We start from the raw sequence: 18,663 nt of genomic DNA, 5'->3' as shown, positions 1-18,663 counted from the left end.
ACTCTTCCTATATAAAAGAACTTAACCAAATTTTTGTCATCAAATATTGCATATATATTTATATACATATGTAGATATGCTCTTTTCTTTTGCATTTTGCCTGCATTTTGACTTGCAGAAAATGCAAGGCATTTTTAAATTTTAATTACTTTAATTACTTTAGTCTATTTTTTCACACCTATATTTAAATAACATAAAAATGTATTGATTTATAAGTACTGCTTTTCTGTGCTTACAGTTCATAGAAGAATTATATTCAAACTACTCATAAATACCTTTGACATTTGTATGTTTCCTCACAAGATCACTGGTTATGTCTTGGGTCACAGAGCAGTTTTTCTGGGCACATTATTGTGCTTTTGAATTGACTGCCAAGTATTTCTAGCTGCCTGCTGTCTGGGCCCATGATAGCATCCCCTTGTGGTTGGATGGGATCCTGTAAGACATTCTGAACCATTTACTCGTCAATGCCAGACTCACAGAGCTTTTCCTTCCCTCTGCATAGTAAGCAGCAATGTTCCAGATGTCAGCTCTGACCTCCAGGAGACTGTAGTGAGCAAAGCCTTCTATTGACTGTGATGGATGAGTCACGGTTTGAGTAAAAACCTTTGTGCTTTCAAACCTCTGAACTTTTGGCGCTGTTTGTTACTGCAGCATATGAGAGCCTCTCCTGACTGATACAGTTAGTCGTGTTCAGTTCCACTTAGTTTATATAGATGTAACATTAAAAAACATACAGCATTTAAAAAACTCTCTGGGGACTTCCCTGGTGGTCCAGTAGTCAGGACTCTGTGCGTCCAGTGTTGGGCGTGAGGGTTCCATCCCTGGTTGGGGAACTAGGATCCTGCATGCTGTACAAAAACACCCTCCCCCCAACACGAAAAACCCCTCTGTATAATGCAGTCCCTGAAAATTTTATCCTGAGCCATAAGCTGCCATTTGTGTAATTTTAGCACAGTTCCTATTTTCACTTTTCCCTAGATGTATATTCTGACTCTTGACAACTTAACCACCTACTGAATTGCTTTTGTTTTTAAAGTGTGAATAAAACCTTTTAATTTGAAAAACATTAAGCACCACAAAAATTAGAGTACATAGTATAATGAATCCCCATGTATCAATTGATCAGTTTTGACAATAACCAGACTTACAGAAATTTTGAAAGGTTTTATGAGCAATATTTATTATTCTTTATTGGGGGTACATATGTTCTTTTGTATGTTTAGAAAGTCCCTCTCTGGCACAATATCAGGGACTGAATTATATTCCCGTGTAGCTGTTTTATGTTTTCATTCTTTATTCACTTCCTTTCTGTACGTGGAGTGTTGGGGTGTGGGGTGAAGTCACAGAGTGCTTTAAATGAGGATGACGGATGAGTGGTTCCCTCCTGGGAGCGTGGTTAACTTCTGGAGAACAGAGGGCCATATCCACAGGGAGAAGTGGTTGGTCCCACTTTATGTCACTTCAAAATCAGCTGCTGAGACCAGGATTTGGGGGTGACCTCAGAAAGCACACGTGGGTACAAGATGGGAGTCGGGGAAGGAGTGGGAGAAAGGCCAACCAGGGGTGAGTTGATGAGGAGCCCCCCAGGCTCTGGAGACCCCTGAGAACCTTCCCCATGATCTAGGCTGAGTGCACGGGGCCTGGGACCGCCCCCACAGTTTTAGCAGGTCCCAAGTACAAGCGGCACTCGGAGAGGCCAGCTGGTGATGGACAGGAAGCCACACCTGGGCAGGTGCAGCCGGACCAGTGGATCCCAGAGTCTGCGTTGTGCCCCATGGGTTCCTCAGAGTTCAGGAGGAGTGGGTGGGGCGTCCGAGTCCCAAGAAAGCCAGACGAGGATGGCAATGTAGCCTCTGCTTATATCCATCACTCGAGCCTGTGTTTCAATGCACCTGCGGTTGCCTCTAAATACGGCTTCTCCTGCTGCATGTCCACCTTGGAGGTCAGGCTCCTACGCCATCCTGTCTCTTTCTAGCAGGATCCAGACACACTGTGATGAACCTTTCTGATGTCATGGGGGCTGTCGAAGGCTGACAATCACATCAATCTATGAACCCGGTAGTTGGGTTTCTGCTTGGGTGCAGATGACCACCACCGTCAAGAAGGCTTATTTAAGGGGAGTGGTAGCTGCCTTGGTTTGTCCAGAGTTGGGGAGTCCCCAGGAAGTGGGACTCTCAGTGCTAAAACCCAGAAAGCCTTGAGCAACCAGGGTGGTTGGCCACTCCACCTGAGGCTCACTGGCACTTAGGAAAGGTCACTAGAAATCCACCAGCTTTTGCTCCTATTTCTCCTTCTCAGAAATGAAAGAAGGGATTGTAACTGTGATAAGCATTCCACACAGCAGCAGCTGCCACTCAGGTGGAAACCTCTGTCTGAAACCTTCATTTCAGAGCCTGAATCAGGGCTCGGGGAGGCGTCACTGTGGCCAGAGGCCCGGCACTTGCATCACCAGGTCCACCGGCTGCTCTGATTAGATTTCAGCAGGGTCACCAGGCCTCTCCTTGCTCATCCTGATTAATCACTGTCTCCCTGGGAAGCCTGCCCATGCCCCACCCCCGCTTCCTGGAGGGTGCCTTTAAAGCCAGGGTCTTGCAAGTGACCCCATGTACAATTCCATTCCAAGATCTCAGACCTGTGTCCGTGCCCCTTGCAACCCTCCCTGCTATGCTCAGGAAATAAACAATCAATGCTTTGTCTCATCTGGGCCTCAGACATTTTCTGTTGCTTCATCTTTAAATATTCCTAAGGTGTTCCCTCTGATAGCAACCCTGCGGAGTGATTAATAAGAGGTTGGGGTATAGTCATCAGAGCCAAAGGTGGGCCAGGGTTTCCCTGGGTACATTTCCTTAAGGTGTGGAAAGAAGTTCATGAGTCAGTTGTCGCATTCAAGAGCCTCCAGTGGTCTCTGAATTCCTCTTCTGGTTGTCAGAGTGACGTCACATGCTGTGCCCTGTATCCGCAGGCCTTTGTTCTCCATCAGTCTCTCTGCAAGGGCTACCTCCTTTTCTAATCAACAAATGCATCACCTTGTTGATCCTTTATTACCCGGAGAAAGATGACTCCAAGCTCAACTAGGCTTTGCCCAAGCTGCACCCTGGAGATTGTGGTAGATGGTAGTGGTTGTCGCCTGTATTCCTTCGACCTTATGGTTTCTTGTGTACTGGGGGTCTACAGATGTCAGCACAGGCATGTCTTCGTGTAAGGGATTTCTCCCAAGAGGCTGAAGGCTGCCTTGCACACCTGCCCCTGGGCTGAAGTTGCCACTTGGGAACCGTCTCAACCACTGACTTTTCTGCCGGGTATCGTGCTGCTAGCTTTAACGTGTGTTCTGCAAAGTTTCCCAGTTTTCCCGTGGGATTAAGCTCCAGTTAATCCCAGCTGGGTTCCAGCTTCAGTGGTAGCTGACTCGAAGACAAATCCTTTATTGGCACCTTTCTTCCTGGTTACACCTCCCCGCTCACTCCTGGCGTCCCATTCACCTCCCAAAGTAACCACCTGAACTCAGCTGTTGTCTCAGGGTCTGTGTCTGGGTTACCCTGAACTGAGAAGTCAGTTCCTGGCTATCATAATTCAGGGATCTCTGTCTGTCACCTACTCTCATATGTAATGTGAAGAATGTCTTTACTGGAAATTCAGCACATAGACCTATAAAGAGGAAAGACGGGAAATAGAGGGGGAGAGGTTTCCCTCTCGTCCTTCATGCCTGCTCCTTGCTTCCTCCCTAAAATGTTTACTGAGCAAATTTAGGAAACACTGACTTAAATCCCTAAAGAGCCAGGTAGGTGATGTGTATGTGAGCAGCAGTTATCATACGATTGGGAGTGGTGCTGTGGCAAATGGTACATCCCTGAAAAGTTCTCTTATCCTCTGTTTCCTCTTTTTTAAAAAACAATTTTTTAATCTATTTGTGCATTTGGCCACCCTATGCAGCCTGCAGGATCTCAGTTCCCCAACCAGGGATTGAAGCCACGTCCACTGCAGACCCCCACCAAACCACTGGGTAAGTCCCTCTTCTTCTTGCTTTTCATTGTTACTATATTGGTGAAACAAACCTGTCTGCAAGATGCTAAAATTCAAAGACAAGCGTCAGAACTGCTTTAGTGGAATAGGTAATTGTCTGACACCTTTGTTTAGGTGCACGTGAAAGTCACTCAGTCGTGTCCTACTCTTTGCAACCCCATGGACTATACAGTCCATGAAATTCTCCAGGCCAGAATACTGGAGTGGGTAGCCATTCCCTTCTCCAGGGGATCTTCCCAACCCGGGGATCGGACCCAGGTCTCCTGCATTGCAAGCAGATTCTTTACCAGCTAAGCCACCAGGAAATCTGTTGAGGTAGAGATCACCTTTCAGGGAGTGTTTTCCTTTAGACTGGACCAGACAGCTGAGTAATCGGGAGGAAGGCTGTGCCTATGTGTAACACCCTGTTGCTCACACAAGTCTGTAAACTTGTCCGAAAATATTTTTACCTTGAAATGAGGAAAGAGTCTTTCCCACAGTTTGAGGGAGATTCAAATGAGAAACTGTGTGTTTTTCACCACTCTCCACTTTGTAAAATATTTACATGCTGTTGTCTGACAATAAGTCATAACAATTTTTTTTCTCTTAAATTTCGGCGTACTTGGCATGCTTTGCAGAATGATCACACTTGAAAGAGCCTTTTTAATTGCAGCAGGGGACATTGCAGATGGAAGAGATAGAACTCCCCTGCCCGGGGATGTGAGGGAGCCGTTCAGAAGCTCCTGGAGAATGACAGGAGCCGTCCTGGGAGGTACTTCATTGAGCCCATCTGCATCGTAAATTCTGACCCAAATGTCACCTCCTCCCTGACTCTCGGCCTCTGGGTGTCAAAAAAAATTGCTTCTCAGTGAAAATCCGTGTCTGATGGGCAGGGGGGTGTGTTCCCCTGGGTCCCTGCTGTCACCTGATCCTGGGCTTGATGGGCAGCCTTCTCTCTCCTTCCACACCGTGAATAACTCAATAAGGAAGTAGCTGTTTATGTGTCAGAAGTCTCACCCTGTAAACTCCTAAGGGTCTGGGCACTGAGATGGGGTAGCAGCATCACTTCCTACTCCACCCTCAATGCTATCAGTAACCCGCTCTGTATACTGCACTGTGCCATTCCAGTGTCAGGGACCTGTGTGGCGTCTCAGACCTCCTGAGAGTGGGGACAGGGCACCACATCACCCGAGGGCAAGTCCAGTCCTGGGAAAAGACTAAGATGACTTAGACACAATGACGATGTGCCCTGAGGAGTGGGTGAGGTGGAATCAAGGGTGAGTAATCCAGTCCCTCCCAGGGACAGGTGGACACACCTAGCCTGGAGATCCAGTCCCCCGCCTTCCAGTCAAGGCCCAGGGATTGGAGTAGAGACAGTCTGTCTCCACGATCCCATCTGAATTCTGGAACCACAGAGTCCACAAGCCTAGGGAAACCTGCTGCTTTATGCCTCGGAGTTTGGGGGCAGTTAATTAAGGGTCCGTAACGACCCTGACAAACACTGGTGGTTTGCGGGGCACCTCCCAGGGCCCAACACTTGCACGTCTACCTCACACCTGGTGGTGACCCCAGGAGAAATGCGCCGTTGTCACTGTTGTACAGGCAGGCACACTGAGACACTGTGAGGTCAGGTCACTTCGGACACTCAGACCCTGAGCAGCAGACCTGGGGCCTGAACCCAGGGAGACTCTGCCCCGGTGCCTGGCTATGCTAAGTAGCAGGGGACTCTGCCCAGGGATCCCAGAGACCACCTCCTTCCGCTCCCCAGGGGCTGCTGACCTGCGCAGTGACCCCGAGGCTCTGGCTGCCTCCCTTTGAGATACTGCTTTGATCCCTTCTCCGTGGTTCTGTCCGTTCCTGGGCTGATCCCAGGGACGGATGGCTGAGTCCAGCCAAGGGAGCGGCTGGAGGCAGCTCCCCTGCCGTGCCCTGAAGCCCCCTGGTTTGCACAAAGATCAATCTCTCCCGGGGCTGCTCCCAGCCATGCCTGTGCCGTGGGGCGCTAGTCCCACAAGGGTCCTCTGTGGGACCCTTCTTCCCCACCCCTCTTTGCAGGGGCCAGGATAGCCTCTCCCTCTGAAGGGCCCCTTTTCCCCGCTTCGTCTTTCACAGGCAACTCCTTCAATAAGTCTGCACCTTGAACCCCATTTTGGGGTCTGTTTCTCAAAGGACCTGAGCGACGGCACAAGGTGTCATTTCCCACCTCCGCCCCTGCCCTGCCCCTTGTTCCACTCCATCATTACCTCCTCTCCATTCCCCACCCCCAAACACCTCATCCCACCCGGTCCCATTCTGCCCCATTCCCTGGAGGACACAGGAGTGACCTTACCTTGTTCACGCCATCCGCCATCGCTTGGAGTGTGAGCTCCCGGGGCCCATCCACTGTCTTCCCGTTGTCGGTGGGGCCCCAGCTGGCGCTGTAGATGTCGATCAGCTGAGGCATGTGGCTGATGGAGGAAGCCTCGATGATGTCCGTCATGAAGGGCTGGTCCAGCATCCGGATACCTGCAGACACAATGGGGCAAGGAAGTGCTGTGGGCGGGTCCCGGGTTCACAGGAGACAAGGTGGGGATGGGAGCTGGGTCCTGGATGTGGCTGGGGGGTCTGCCACAGGTCTTTGTGCCCTGGAGTCAGGGGGGTGACCCCGAGTCCAGCCTCACACAGTGGGGTGATCGGGGGTCAGGAAGGTGCACAGAACCACCCACCCCATCTCCTTGCACTTTACCCACCCCTTTCCTTATGTACCTATTGGGAGGCAATTTTATACCCCTGACAAAGATTGCTAAAATACCTAAATGAGGCCAGTTTCTAAGCGGAAGCTTGGCCTCCAGGGACTGGGGGCTGATGAAAAACACCTTTCAGAGGAGAAGTAAAGCTACTGTGCATGACAGTGTGGCAGGATGCAATTGCTCTTAGATATTTGAGGAGAGATTCTAGAGGGCAGAGGGCAGGGATCAGGGGACAGGGGCAGAAGGAGGGTCAGGAAGAAGAACTCTCAGTTGCATCATAACTGAAAAGGGGTTTGGGATGACAGAAATGTCCAAGGGGTGATTCTAAAGTATATTTGAAATGGGTGCAGGAGACACCCCTTTCTCCCCCCGGTCACCTTTGTAAAGTTTGTGCTACCCAGATGCCTGGAAGGAGTGACTTCCTGCTGGGAGCTTTTCTTTGATTGTGTGATTGTGTGTCCCAGTGTCCAGGGACTCTGGAGGAAGAGGTCCTCCCTTCTCAGGCCTGAGCATCTGGGGAGCTGGGGTTCACATCACCCCCCCTCCCTGGGACTGCTTAGAAAAAAACCTCTTGGGGGTTCACTGAGCAGCAGCCAATGGAAAGGGGTTTTGTTCCTTCATTATTACCCTCAGAATATCGGCTGCTGGAAGCAGTATTGTTCTCTGCTCCATACACTGTTTTAAGTCAAGGAGCCTAGAGTGTTGGTACGTGTTGGTTAGTCTTCTCACTGGACCTTGGAGTGAAGACCTGAGCTGTAGACAGGCAGAGCCTGGCTTCCCACAATTCTTATTTGTCCCCAGTGGTCTGAGGACTTTATTACACAAGGGCCAGCCTGAAACGTGGTGTGCTCACCAATTTAAAGAAGGAAGATTCATGTATATTGGCTACCTATGTACCTGTCACCACTTCCCAAAATCTACAGACAGTTTCTGAGAACTAACTGCTGATTGTTGAACAAAGTTAGAGACCTGCCTTGATTTTCCTTTTCTAGTTTCAGGTAATAGGGTTACCTATCTTAAAGCCAATTATAGGATCATCTGGAAAGTATTTCCTAAATACTGTGCCTGGGCCACTTTTTAGTTGCTTTTCCCCAAAACAGAGATAACAGGTCTAGGCTTTTTGATCCTCTACCCATAAATCAGGTCACCATTTTTGCCAGCGTTAACTAATTATCAGTTAACAATCTTTCTCCTGGAAAAAAATCTCCTACAGAGTAAGCATAGTCTTTGGTGTGAACTTTCCAGAAGCAAAGTTTTATGGTTCATTTCACTAGGGATAGAAAATCTAAAATTCCACATTTTGCTTTTGGTCCAACTATATTCTGCCCATTGGAAAAAAACATAACAAAAAAATCAAACCTATTCAACAAAGGTGGCCAGCAGTTTATGGAATCAATTGAATAGCACAGCTTCTTCTCCTAAGTGGTGTCCACTTTGTGGATGGGGAGACTTTGCAGGGAGACTGGTATTCACTGCCAGGAGAAGACTCAGATGGTCTTGAAGTCATCCAGTGCCCAGATGACCAGCCCCAAGCAGCCTGCCTCCACAGGAAGGAGGGAGAAGTTCAGCTCCGGCCAGCGTGGGCCTGGACTGTCTTCCCTGTATCTTGTCACTGGCTGGGCCCTTTGCTCTCTCTCGGCAGCTCCTGTCCTCTGCCTCTTTCCCCTCCATCCCACCCTGGCTGCCTTGGTGATGCCCAGAATGCCAGAGCTGTTGTGCGTTCATCTTCTGACTGATTGACATCCAGGGAGGCGGGGATGGCCACAGTCTGGGAGCCAAGTTCTCATTCATATTCAGGGGCCAGGCCCCGGGCATTCTTTTAATCTCATTAAGCTTGGGAGAAATGAGGTATGCATGAATTGAATGAGATACACAATTAATGTTTGCAGGCAACAGCAGCATTAGGGGCCAAGACTGAGGCTCAGGGTGACCCAAGGGTTTTTAGGGAGGGACTCTGTCCTGAGTGCTCTAGGAGCTACCGAGTGGGGGCCCGGGGAGTGGAGAGAAACAGGGAAGCCCAGGCAGCCAGGACTCAGCATCCTAGTGTCTGCAAAATGCTATGCTGGCTGATGCGACATGATGGCAAGACGACAGGCCCGTCAGTGTTCCTGTCCCATTGTCAGGACTCGTGGTGACTCGGTGGTTCCCTCCTCCCTCCCAGAGCCTGAGCCTCTCGCCTGCTGCACTGCTCGACTGCAGTCCTGGCCTCTAGGGCCTTCACAGCCCAAGGAGTTGTGCTAAATCCTCTGCCTGTCCTCTTGTTACAAAAGGTGAGCTTGTATGGAGACCACAGCAGGTACATAAGTCTACCTGCTCTGTCTTCAAAGGAAGGCAGGTAAGGCCAATGCCACTTGGCCTGGCCCCCTCCCGGGGCTGCTCTGAGGGGCTCCGCAGAAGTGATGCTACAGGACCCACCCTCGAATCATCCCTGGTTATTCTGCACACTGGCATCATGATCTGCTATTATTGTGCCTGTTTGCTCCTGGTCTGGGTCTCCCCCTTAGACTCAAAGCTGCATGAGGGCAGGTGTCTTGTCTGCGGGCTCATGGCTGCATCCTCCCACCCTCAGCAGGACTGGCACACAGTAGGCCCCCTGGTCACGACTTCTGAGTCCTGGAAGGGACTGAAGGCAAGAGACAGTATCTCCCAAAAGGCTTGATGCAGTTTGAGCATTTTTAATACTCTCAGAAGTAAATATCTGACAAAATTGCAAGAAATAGCAATTGAAGAGTTCATGTCCATTTTTTGGACTTTGTGAATTTTGTATAAGACGTTTTCAATTTTGATTATTTTGTCTTGAGCCCTTTGACTGAAGATGCCAAACGTTGGTTTAAATGGTAAAACTAAGGAAAGAAATGGGCTGTCTTCTTAAAGAGTTACTTTGATAAGTGTGTTAGTTGTTCAGTTGTGTCCAACTCTTTGTGACCCCATGAACTGTAGCCCACCAGGCTTCTCTGTTCATGGGAGTCTCCAAGCCAGAATACTGGAGTGAGTTGCCACTGCTTTCTCCAGGGGATCTTCCTGACCCAGTTATTGAACCTGGGTCTCTGGCATTGCAGGCAAGTTCTTTACTGTCTGAGCCAGCCATGTTTAAAATAAAAAAAAAAATGGAAATTAACTTTTCTCTTCAAAACTTATAAAGTAAATAAGTGGATAAGGAAATGTAAATAATTAAACTTTCAAAAAAATTGAAGTTGGACAGCATCACTGACTTGATGGACGTGAATTTGAGCAAGCTCTCGGAGTTGGTGATGGACAGGGAGGCCTGGCATACTGCAGTCCATGGGGTCGCAAAGAATTGGACATGACTGAGTGACTGAACTGAAATAAAAGTTTTGAGACAGCGCTAAGACTTTGGGACATCTTAAATGTATAGGTCTGCATGTTACAGAGAATTTACTGTATCAGAGTTGGACTGATTGGAATTTTCCTCCCTTCCTGCCAAGTGTTACCTAGAAGAGGTGGAAACAACTGTGCTCGTGGAAATAGGCAACAGAAATCAAAGAGAGAGCTCATCTTAAGGAAGAAGTTTCTAAGAGTCACACCTGCAAGGGCAGAACAGACTTCCTGTGAGGGAGTGACTTCCCCATCACTGGGGGCATGCAAGTTGTTGATGCATGTTAGTGCAGGGGCCCAGGCTGCTCTGGGTGCTACATTGTTCTACAGTTTACTAGCTGTGTGGTCCCATGTTCAATTATGTTTTGTAAAAGAGGGATAATACTATATAGTAAACATGTTCATGTTCTACCAGGTGGTGCTAGTGGTAAAGAACCTGTCTGCCAATGCAGGAGACCTAAGAGATTCGGGTTTGATCCTTGGTTTGGGAAGATCCCCTGGAGGAGGGCATAGCAATCCATTTCAGTATTCTTGCCTGGAGAATCTCATGGACAGAGGAGCCTGGCAGAGGAGTCTATGGGGTGGCGAAGAGCCATGCAAAGAGTCAGACATGACTGAAGCGACTTAGCAGGAACACATATATAAAATATGTAACAATGTATGATAAATTTGCAAAGAGAGTAAAGTGAGTAAAGGGTTTTGCATCCTGCCTGACACATTGAAAGAGTCAAAATGTTATTATTATTGCTGTTATCATTATGTAAATGCCAGTGGGTCTTCAGAATAAGGCAACTTTAGAGCCCCTAACAAGGAAATGATAATCTACTCCAGTATTCTTGCCTGGAGAATCCCATGGACCGAGTAGCCTGGCAGGCTACAGTCCATGGGGTCGCAAGAGTCAGACATGACTTAGCGACTCCTCGAGAGAGAGAGAGAGAGAGAGAGCCCCTACAGTTCATAGGGTCACAAAGAGTTGGACTCGACTGAAGCAACTGAGCACACGCAGAGCTCCTTTGGGACGTTGTCCCCCTAACTCAACACCTTGAGACTTGCGGTGATCTTGGTTGGCCACCAGGTGGCGCCCCCAGACCCCAGCTCAGAAAGCTCCGGAAAAGAAAGATTCTCTAGAGGGTACAGCTCGCTTAGAATGAAAACCAGACAACTTTTGGAACTGATAGCTCATTTAGAATGAAAACCAGCCAATTTTTGGAATTGATAGCCAGGATGAGCAAAATGTTTCCCCAAGTCTGTACGGTAGCATTCTGCTTCTGTGATTCCTGAGTACCTCTCTAGGGGTTTGTCAGTAAGAATTCCTTCTGCTCCTCTAGGGAAGTCCAGAGGTCCCTGGGATGTCTAGATGCACACAGCATGGGACTGGACCTGCCTGGCTCTGAGCACTTAGGACCCATAGGAATGGATACAGGGAGTTAAGGGATATAGATAGTTAATGGATACTGGGTTAAGGGAGTGGAAAAAGGAGGCTCCTTTGCTCAGGGTCTCTGTGTGGCTGCAATGCCTCTCGCTGGCTTTGGGCTTAGTTTCTGGGTTTTCAGAGTGGTGGTGTGAGACCTGTGAGCTGTCGGGGTTCACAGACACCAGTCAGGTTCTGTCTTTGAGGTGCCAGGCTGCACTCGCTCGCCTTGGGGATCAGAGGTAAGTCAGAGGCTGGCACACCCCACCTGGCCCTGCTGGCCCGTCCGGGGTGAGTGGGGGTGGGGGGTCTTTGCCTGGGGCGTGTCCTCTGCCTTGGGGGTGGAGCTCAGCCCATGTGAGCTGCAGGCTGAATAGGCCAGGGGCTTGTGGCTGAGGACCCCTACCTCTCCACTGAAGACAGATGGGGGTTGGTGGTTAAACTCCCAGTCTCCTCCCCTCAGGGACGGAAATGCTGAGGGGGTGTCCCCACGGTCCCCTGAACCCCAGCTCACCTACACACCCTCTGTTGGTCTGTCCTCCCACTATCTTCCTTTCTCTTTCCCTCACTGGCTTCTCAGGATTGCCTCCTAAATAAATTCCTTGCACCCAGATCCTTGCCTCAGGCTTGCGTTTAAGGACTTCAAACAAAAAGAGCAGGAGAATTAGATACTTTGGGGCTTCCCTGGTGGTTCAGATGGTGAAAGAATCTGCCTGCAATGCAGGAGACCCAGGTTCAATCCCTGGGTCAGGAAGATTCTTGCCTGGAGAATCCCATGGACAGAGGAGACTGGTGAACTATAACCCAGGAGGGTTGCAAAGAGTTGAACACAGCTGAGCGACTAACACTCAAATGCTTTCAGAGCACAAATTACAAGAGAGGAAAAGAAGCTGATGGAGAAAAAGGCCCCAGTGGATCCCTGAGTGCCATGAACTAATCGCAAGTCTTAATTTTTGCGGGTAGTAGTTTTAAGAATCCCTTGTTCAAAAACCCAGTTACTGTGGGCATGAAGAAAATTTAAAAACTCTTTGGAAGACCTCATTGTGAGTGAGGAATCTAGGTTTGAAATTTTCTGTTGCCTCCACTCTGTCCTGTGAAAAGGAAACTGCCGCCCCCCATTCAGATACCACTGGAGGTATGAGCCTGGCTTATCAAATATTAATTGAGTGCTATATTTTCCCCTGAGCTCATAGCAGCCTCTGACGTTTTGATGCCAGCTTTTCGGAGGCTCACCAACCACAGAGCATTGAAACCCTGAGGGGCAAAGCCTCCCTAGTTACATTTCAGAACACTCTGGATGTATTCTTCTATGAAATTCAGCACCCAACTCAGGCAGCCAGCTTAGCAGACAGTGTTGAAGGAGGTTAATGATGGATTTGTATAGGTTGCTCTTGCTTTATTTAGGTCCTTGGAAATGCAAGTGTCAGCACAAAGTATGTTTATGGTTCCATTAAATCACCAGGAAAAACAAAACAAAACAAAAAAACACATTGAGATGGTTGTAAAAAAAGAAAAACAAGGTTGGGTGACTCAGCCTGGATAAATTAAGAACCAAATTTAATGCAAAACTTGGAATGAATGAGGAGCCATTTCATTCTCTAGCATCTTATCCCCTCATTCGTTTTCTCTCTACCTTTCTTTTTTGGCAGGGGAAAGGTGTTGCTTTCTAAGTTTCTAGTGACCTGCCACCCTCGGTTTCTGAAGACCCCATAAAGGGAAATTTGTTAGACATCTTTCCTGTAGAACTTAATAAAAAGATTCTTCTAGGTAGAATATTTTCCCTTAAAAATGAGATGCTTGGTACAAACAAAACAAGCCACCAAAAGCATTTTGAAGAGTTTGGAGTATGTTTACAATAATTTGTGCGTTCCTCCTCATTTTCTACCATCTTTGTCTGAGTCCTATTTACATCTTATGGATACGTGGACAAAACTATACTTTGAAAATATAGGGAGCCCTCTTCAACTGTTGATGGGAATGTAAATTGGTGCAGTCATTATGGAAACAATACAGAAACTCCTCAAAAAATTAAAACTAGAGTCGCCATATGATTGAGCAATCCCACTCCTAGGCATATACCCAGACAAAACTATAAGTTGAAAAGATACAGGTGCCCTAGTGTTCACAGCAGCATTATTCACAATAGCCAAGACGTCGAAACAAACCTAAATGTCCACTGAAAGTTGAATGGATAAAGAAGATGTGGTATATACATATATACACACACACATACACATAGAATGGAATACTCCTCAGCCATAAAAAAGAATGAAATAGTGCCTTTTGCAGCAACATGATGGGCCGAGAGGTTATCATGCTAAGTGAAACAAGTCAGAAAGAGAAAGGTAAATGTAACATGGTACCACTTATATGTGCAATCTAAAATATGATAGGAATTAACTTATTTATGAAATAGAAACCGGCTCACAGATGTAGAGAGCAGACTTGTGGTTACTGAGGGGGAGGGTGTTGGGAGGGGAAGGACTGAGAGTTTGGGATTAGCAGATGAAACTATTATATATACGATGGATGAACAGCAAGGTCCTACTGTATAGCACAGGGAACTGTATTAAGTGTCTTGTAATAAACTGTAATGGAAAAGAATATGAAAAAGAATATATTTATGTGTGTATATATGTATATGGGCTTCCCTGGTAGCTCTGCTGGTAAAGAACCCACCTGCAATGCAGGAGACCCCGGTTGGATTCCTGGGTCAGGAAGATCCCCTGGAGAATGGATAGTCTACCCACTTCAGTATTCTTGCCTGGAAAATCCCCATAGACAGAGGAGCCTGGTGGGCTACAGTCCACGAGGTTGCAAAGAGCTGGACATGACTGAGCAACTAAGCGCTCGGGCGTGCGTGTGCCCACACACACACACGCGCGCGCGCGCACACACACACATGTATAACCAGTCACTTTGCTGTACATCAGAAAACAACATTGAACACAACATTGTAAATCAACTATACTTTGATAATTTTTTTTAAAAAAGATATTAAGGATACTGATACACAAAGAATACACGCAGGACAATTCCATTCATAGAAAGTTCAAAAACTGGGAATAACCCATGTTTGCTGTTAGAAGTCAGAGTCATGACTGTTCTTGTGTGTATGGGCAACAACTGAGGGGTGCCCAAGGAAGGCTTTGGGGTGCTGGTAATGTTTTGATTCTTGATGGTTACATGTGTGTGGTTGGCTTGTGAAACTTCATTGACCTGTGGGTTTATGATCTGTGAACCTTAAAATTTTTAAAGTTTACTGATATTGCCATACAGGTTAAATTAAAAAAAAATTTTTCATCCTTGCTAAATTGTACCAATCCCTGCTTTCTTGCTCTACTGAGAGTTTTTGCCGGGCCCTGGCCAGGACGGAGACTGGGTGTGATGCCTCCTGGGGATGTTTGGCAGGGATGGGACAGCCTACCTGCGACCTTGGAGCCGTAGGCCACGCCGACCCCGCAGATGTTATTGTTGGCAGCCGCAGAGACCTCCCCGGCACATCTCGTCCCGTGGCTGCGGAGAGAAGTGAAGACGGGTCAGACAGAGGGTCAGATGACTTGGGGAAGATTTCTTACATTCTATCAGTTTGATTCTTTTGAGTGGTTCTGTTAGCCTGGAGCCAGTCCAGGCCACTGCATCTTCTGTCTGTGTTTCTCCTCTCACCCCTTCCACCTCCCAGCCGCCCTTGGCTTGTTTCTACCGTGAAGAGTCTTCCCAGAACATTTCAACCTTGAAAGGTGATCTCTACTTTAAAATCTAAGTGTCTTCCTGCAGAAGGCAGTCACAGGCTTTCTGTGAAAACGAAACATGAGACTGACAGATTGGTGCTAGTCGAAATAGCTGACTTTTTTTGAACAGCTGGAATTGTGGGCTAGTGTTTATTTTCAAGGCTGGTTCTGGCCACCAGGAAGTGAATGCTGCCTGTCAGCTGTGGGACAGAGATTATTTACCTTTGTTGGATTCTATCCTCCTTTAAAGCTTCCTTGGTGGTTCAGATGGTAAAGAATCTGCCTGCAACGCAGGAGACCTGAGTTCAATCCCTGGGTTGGGAAGATCCCCTGGAGAAGGGAACTGCTACCCACCCCAGTATTCTTGCTTGGAGAATTTTGGACAGAGAAGCTTGGTGGGCTACAGTCCATAGGGTCGCAAAAGTCTGACATGGCTGAACGACTAAGCACAGTGCAGCTCCTTTAAGATATTATACGCTACAGACCTCCACCTTCCTCTGGGAACCAAAAAAGCCCACACTGGCAACGTTTCACATTCAATTTCAAGGGCTCCACAGAAACTTTGAGGCTGACCAGATTAAGAACCTTGGACAGTCATTAGATCCATCTTTCGGAAGTTTGTTGGCCTGAAGCTTACAATTCTGAGCAAGGCCTTCTTAGGGCTCATGTTCTAGACACTGTCATACGTCCAAAGGCAGAACAGACCTCGTTGTGAGGGAGTGAGTTCCCCATCACTGAAGGCATGCAAGTCATTTGCTCATGTTAGTGCAGGGGCCCAGGGTGCACTGGGTGCTACATAGTTCTGCAATCGACACCGTAATTTCATTAAGCTTCTCCCTTCTGCTCCCTTTTCCGTTAGGCCAAAGGAATCCAAACAGTTCTCCCTCCTGTGAGCACTTCCCCTCCCCTGAGCCAGGCTGCCTGGTGGCTGGCTTGGGCCCACGGGATGCAGTGGAGTGCGCAGAGGAGCTTGGGCCACGGACAAGGCCACGAGGGGAGCATGACCGGACAGCACCTCAGGCGAGGCCCCTGGAGGTCTTCCTCCAGACCCAGCCAGTCGCCCCGTCAGCAGCACATGGAGAGAGACAGGAGCCCCACCTACGTTAACAGGGTGGTGAGCAAGCAAGCAAGCGTTTGTTCTCTTTTAAGCCACTAGGTTTTCGGGCCTTTTGTTAAATGGCAACGGAACCAAGCGTAAGCTTGAAGTCAATCAGAATGTGTGTTTGGGCCCAACAACAGCATCCCAGCTGTGGAGGAGCCTAGTGTTCATGTCCCTGCAAGCCACCAGCCCCAGCCCTGCAAGGCCTGGATAACGCTCCAAGAAGCAGCCAGATTTGAAGTCGGCTGGAACAGCATCTGTGTGGCCTTGGAGGGGATGGCCGTGAGGGCTGCCTGCTTGCTATTTACACGGCGGGTGCAAGAGGGCATGTGGGGAAGGGGATTATTGGCTGCATGGCCCAGAAAGTCCTGATTTCTGCAGTGTAGACTGGTTGCTACATTTTCCTGGGACACGCAAACCTACCACATCAGTCCATTAAAAGAAATCACATCAGAGGATTGAAATATACAGATTTTCTTTCTCTACATGAGCAAAAGCAAATTCTGCCTCCATGAAGGCTACACATCACAGGGACTCCGAATGCCCTCTGGAAAAAGAATGACTGTGTTGGGAACCTCACCATTGCTGCGGAGGGAGCCCAGCTCTGAGGGATGAGAGGACGACCAGCCCCCTGCCATGGACTGAGTGTGGCGTGCTCACTGCCTCTGTGGCCTCACCGCCTCTACTCCTTGTGGGGGCAGGCACTGCTCCATTTCGCAAATGTCCAAGTTGAGTCTCAGCAGACCTGAGCCAGGTCTGAGACTGAGGCTCACTGACACGCTGAGACCGGACCCCCCACCACCCTCCCACCCGGGGAGCAAACCTACTCTGCCCCACAGCTGCTCACGGAAACCTGGAGGACAAAACCGTGCAAGCTTCCTTGAGCAGACCAAAGACACTGAAGGCTTCCGTGTCTTTAATTTTCCTTTTAAATGGGGCGATGCTGGTTGTGGTTCCTCCACAGGAACATTTGGGAAGAAACATGTTTGACTCTTCGCGACCCCATGGACTCCAGTCCGCCAGGCTCCTCTGTCCTTGGGATTTTCCAGGCAAGACTACTGGAGTGGGTAGCCATTTCCTCCTCCAGGGGATCTTCTCAATTCAGGCATCAAATCTGCATCTCCTGCATTACTGGTGGATTCTTCACCTGCTGAGCCACCGGGGAAGCCCCATGGATATACAGTCCATGGAATTCTCCAGGCCAGAACACTGGATTGGGTAGCCTTTCCCTTCTCCAGGGGATCTTTCTGACCCAGGAATTGAACCAGAGTCTCCAGCATTGCAGGCGGATTCTTTACCAACTGAGCTATCAGGGAGATCATTGCTAAATTAGGCGATGCCAATGAATTCTAAGTGGCAGTGGCTCCCTGTAATTGTTGGTGATACCAGGCTGCTTCACCAGGCCCCAGGCCTCTGTGGGCTTCATTCCCACAGCCTCGGATGTCTTCCCCTCAGTCCTGTTTTCCTCATCATCTTAGGCAAACGTCCTTGCTTCTCTGAATGTTAGGAAAATCATTTTCCAAGCCCATGTTCGCCTGGCCCCTCAGCTCTCGAGAACATTCAGTAGCTCCATTTTGCCTGTAGAATAAAACATGCTCTGTCAAAAGTGGGAATAGCTGTTGGTGGGGATGGGGGACAAATATGGTGGCTTGATTGGCCTCCTTCTGACAAAGGTCACCGGGGAGCAAGTGACAGGAGTCAGGGGTATGTCATGTTGCCAGAATAGCCCCATTCCTCTGATCCCCATGTCCAGGCCCCTGGCAGGGTGGTCTTCTTGCTCCTCCATGAAGAGATGAAGCTCATTTCTCCCTTGAGTCTGGCCTCATGACTTGTTTTGTCCAAAAGGATGTGGTAAAAGAGATGAGCCTGGCCCCCAAGAGGACCACAGCTGTTCTTTCTCCTGAAGCTGCCCAGGTGCCATGTGGACAAGCCCAGGCTGCCCCACGGGATGATGAGAGACCGTAATCCTTCCTGCCGGTTACCCCAGCTGATAGCCAGCCATCCCCCTGAAATGTGACAGGCCAACCTGCTGGCCAGTCCCCAGCCCACCTGCCATCCGACCGTGGATGCACGGGCAGCTAGATCAACAGACCTGTCCAGCTGACCTACGGACTTGTGAGCAATGTCGGTGCTTATTCATTTTGGGATGATTTGTTATGCGGCATTATTTGGCAATAGATAACTGATATGCTGGACAAGCAAGGCTGGAGGGATAACCCTTTTAGCTCAGTTTATTATTTTAAAAATAGGAAACATTAAAAAAGTACAGACAAATTCAGTAAATAACAGAATGAATCTCAGATGGCCAACACTCAAGTCTATCAAAGTCAAGGGCTTCTCATAACTTAGACTTTT

The 18,663-nt window shown here is 48.6% G+C and overlaps 1 protein-coding gene across 1 annotated transcript in view; it reads right to left on the bottom strand.

The window, feature by feature from the left end:
- The window catches only part of PCSK2 (proprotein convertase subtilisin/kexin type 2), a 231,432-nt gene that overhangs the window by 21,076 nt on the left and 191,693 nt on the right, over positions 1-18,663 (bottom strand). The window contains 2 exon segments of the mRNA XM_070472194.1: positions 6,332-6,507; positions 14,906-14,994. Of these exon segments, the coding sequence (XP_070328295.1) occupies positions 6,332-6,507; positions 14,906-14,994 (265 nt within the window).

The sequence above is a fragment of the Odocoileus virginianus genome, chromosome 9 (genome assembly GCF_023699985.2).
Source record: "Odocoileus virginianus isolate 20LAN1187 ecotype Illinois chromosome 9, Ovbor_1.2, whole genome shotgun sequence".
NCBI classification, from domain to species: domain Eukaryota; kingdom Metazoa; phylum Chordata; class Mammalia; order Artiodactyla; family Cervidae; genus Odocoileus; species Odocoileus virginianus.
The sequence above is the reverse complement of the archived record's forward strand: the minus strand, read 5'-3'. Positions and strand labels throughout refer to the sequence as shown.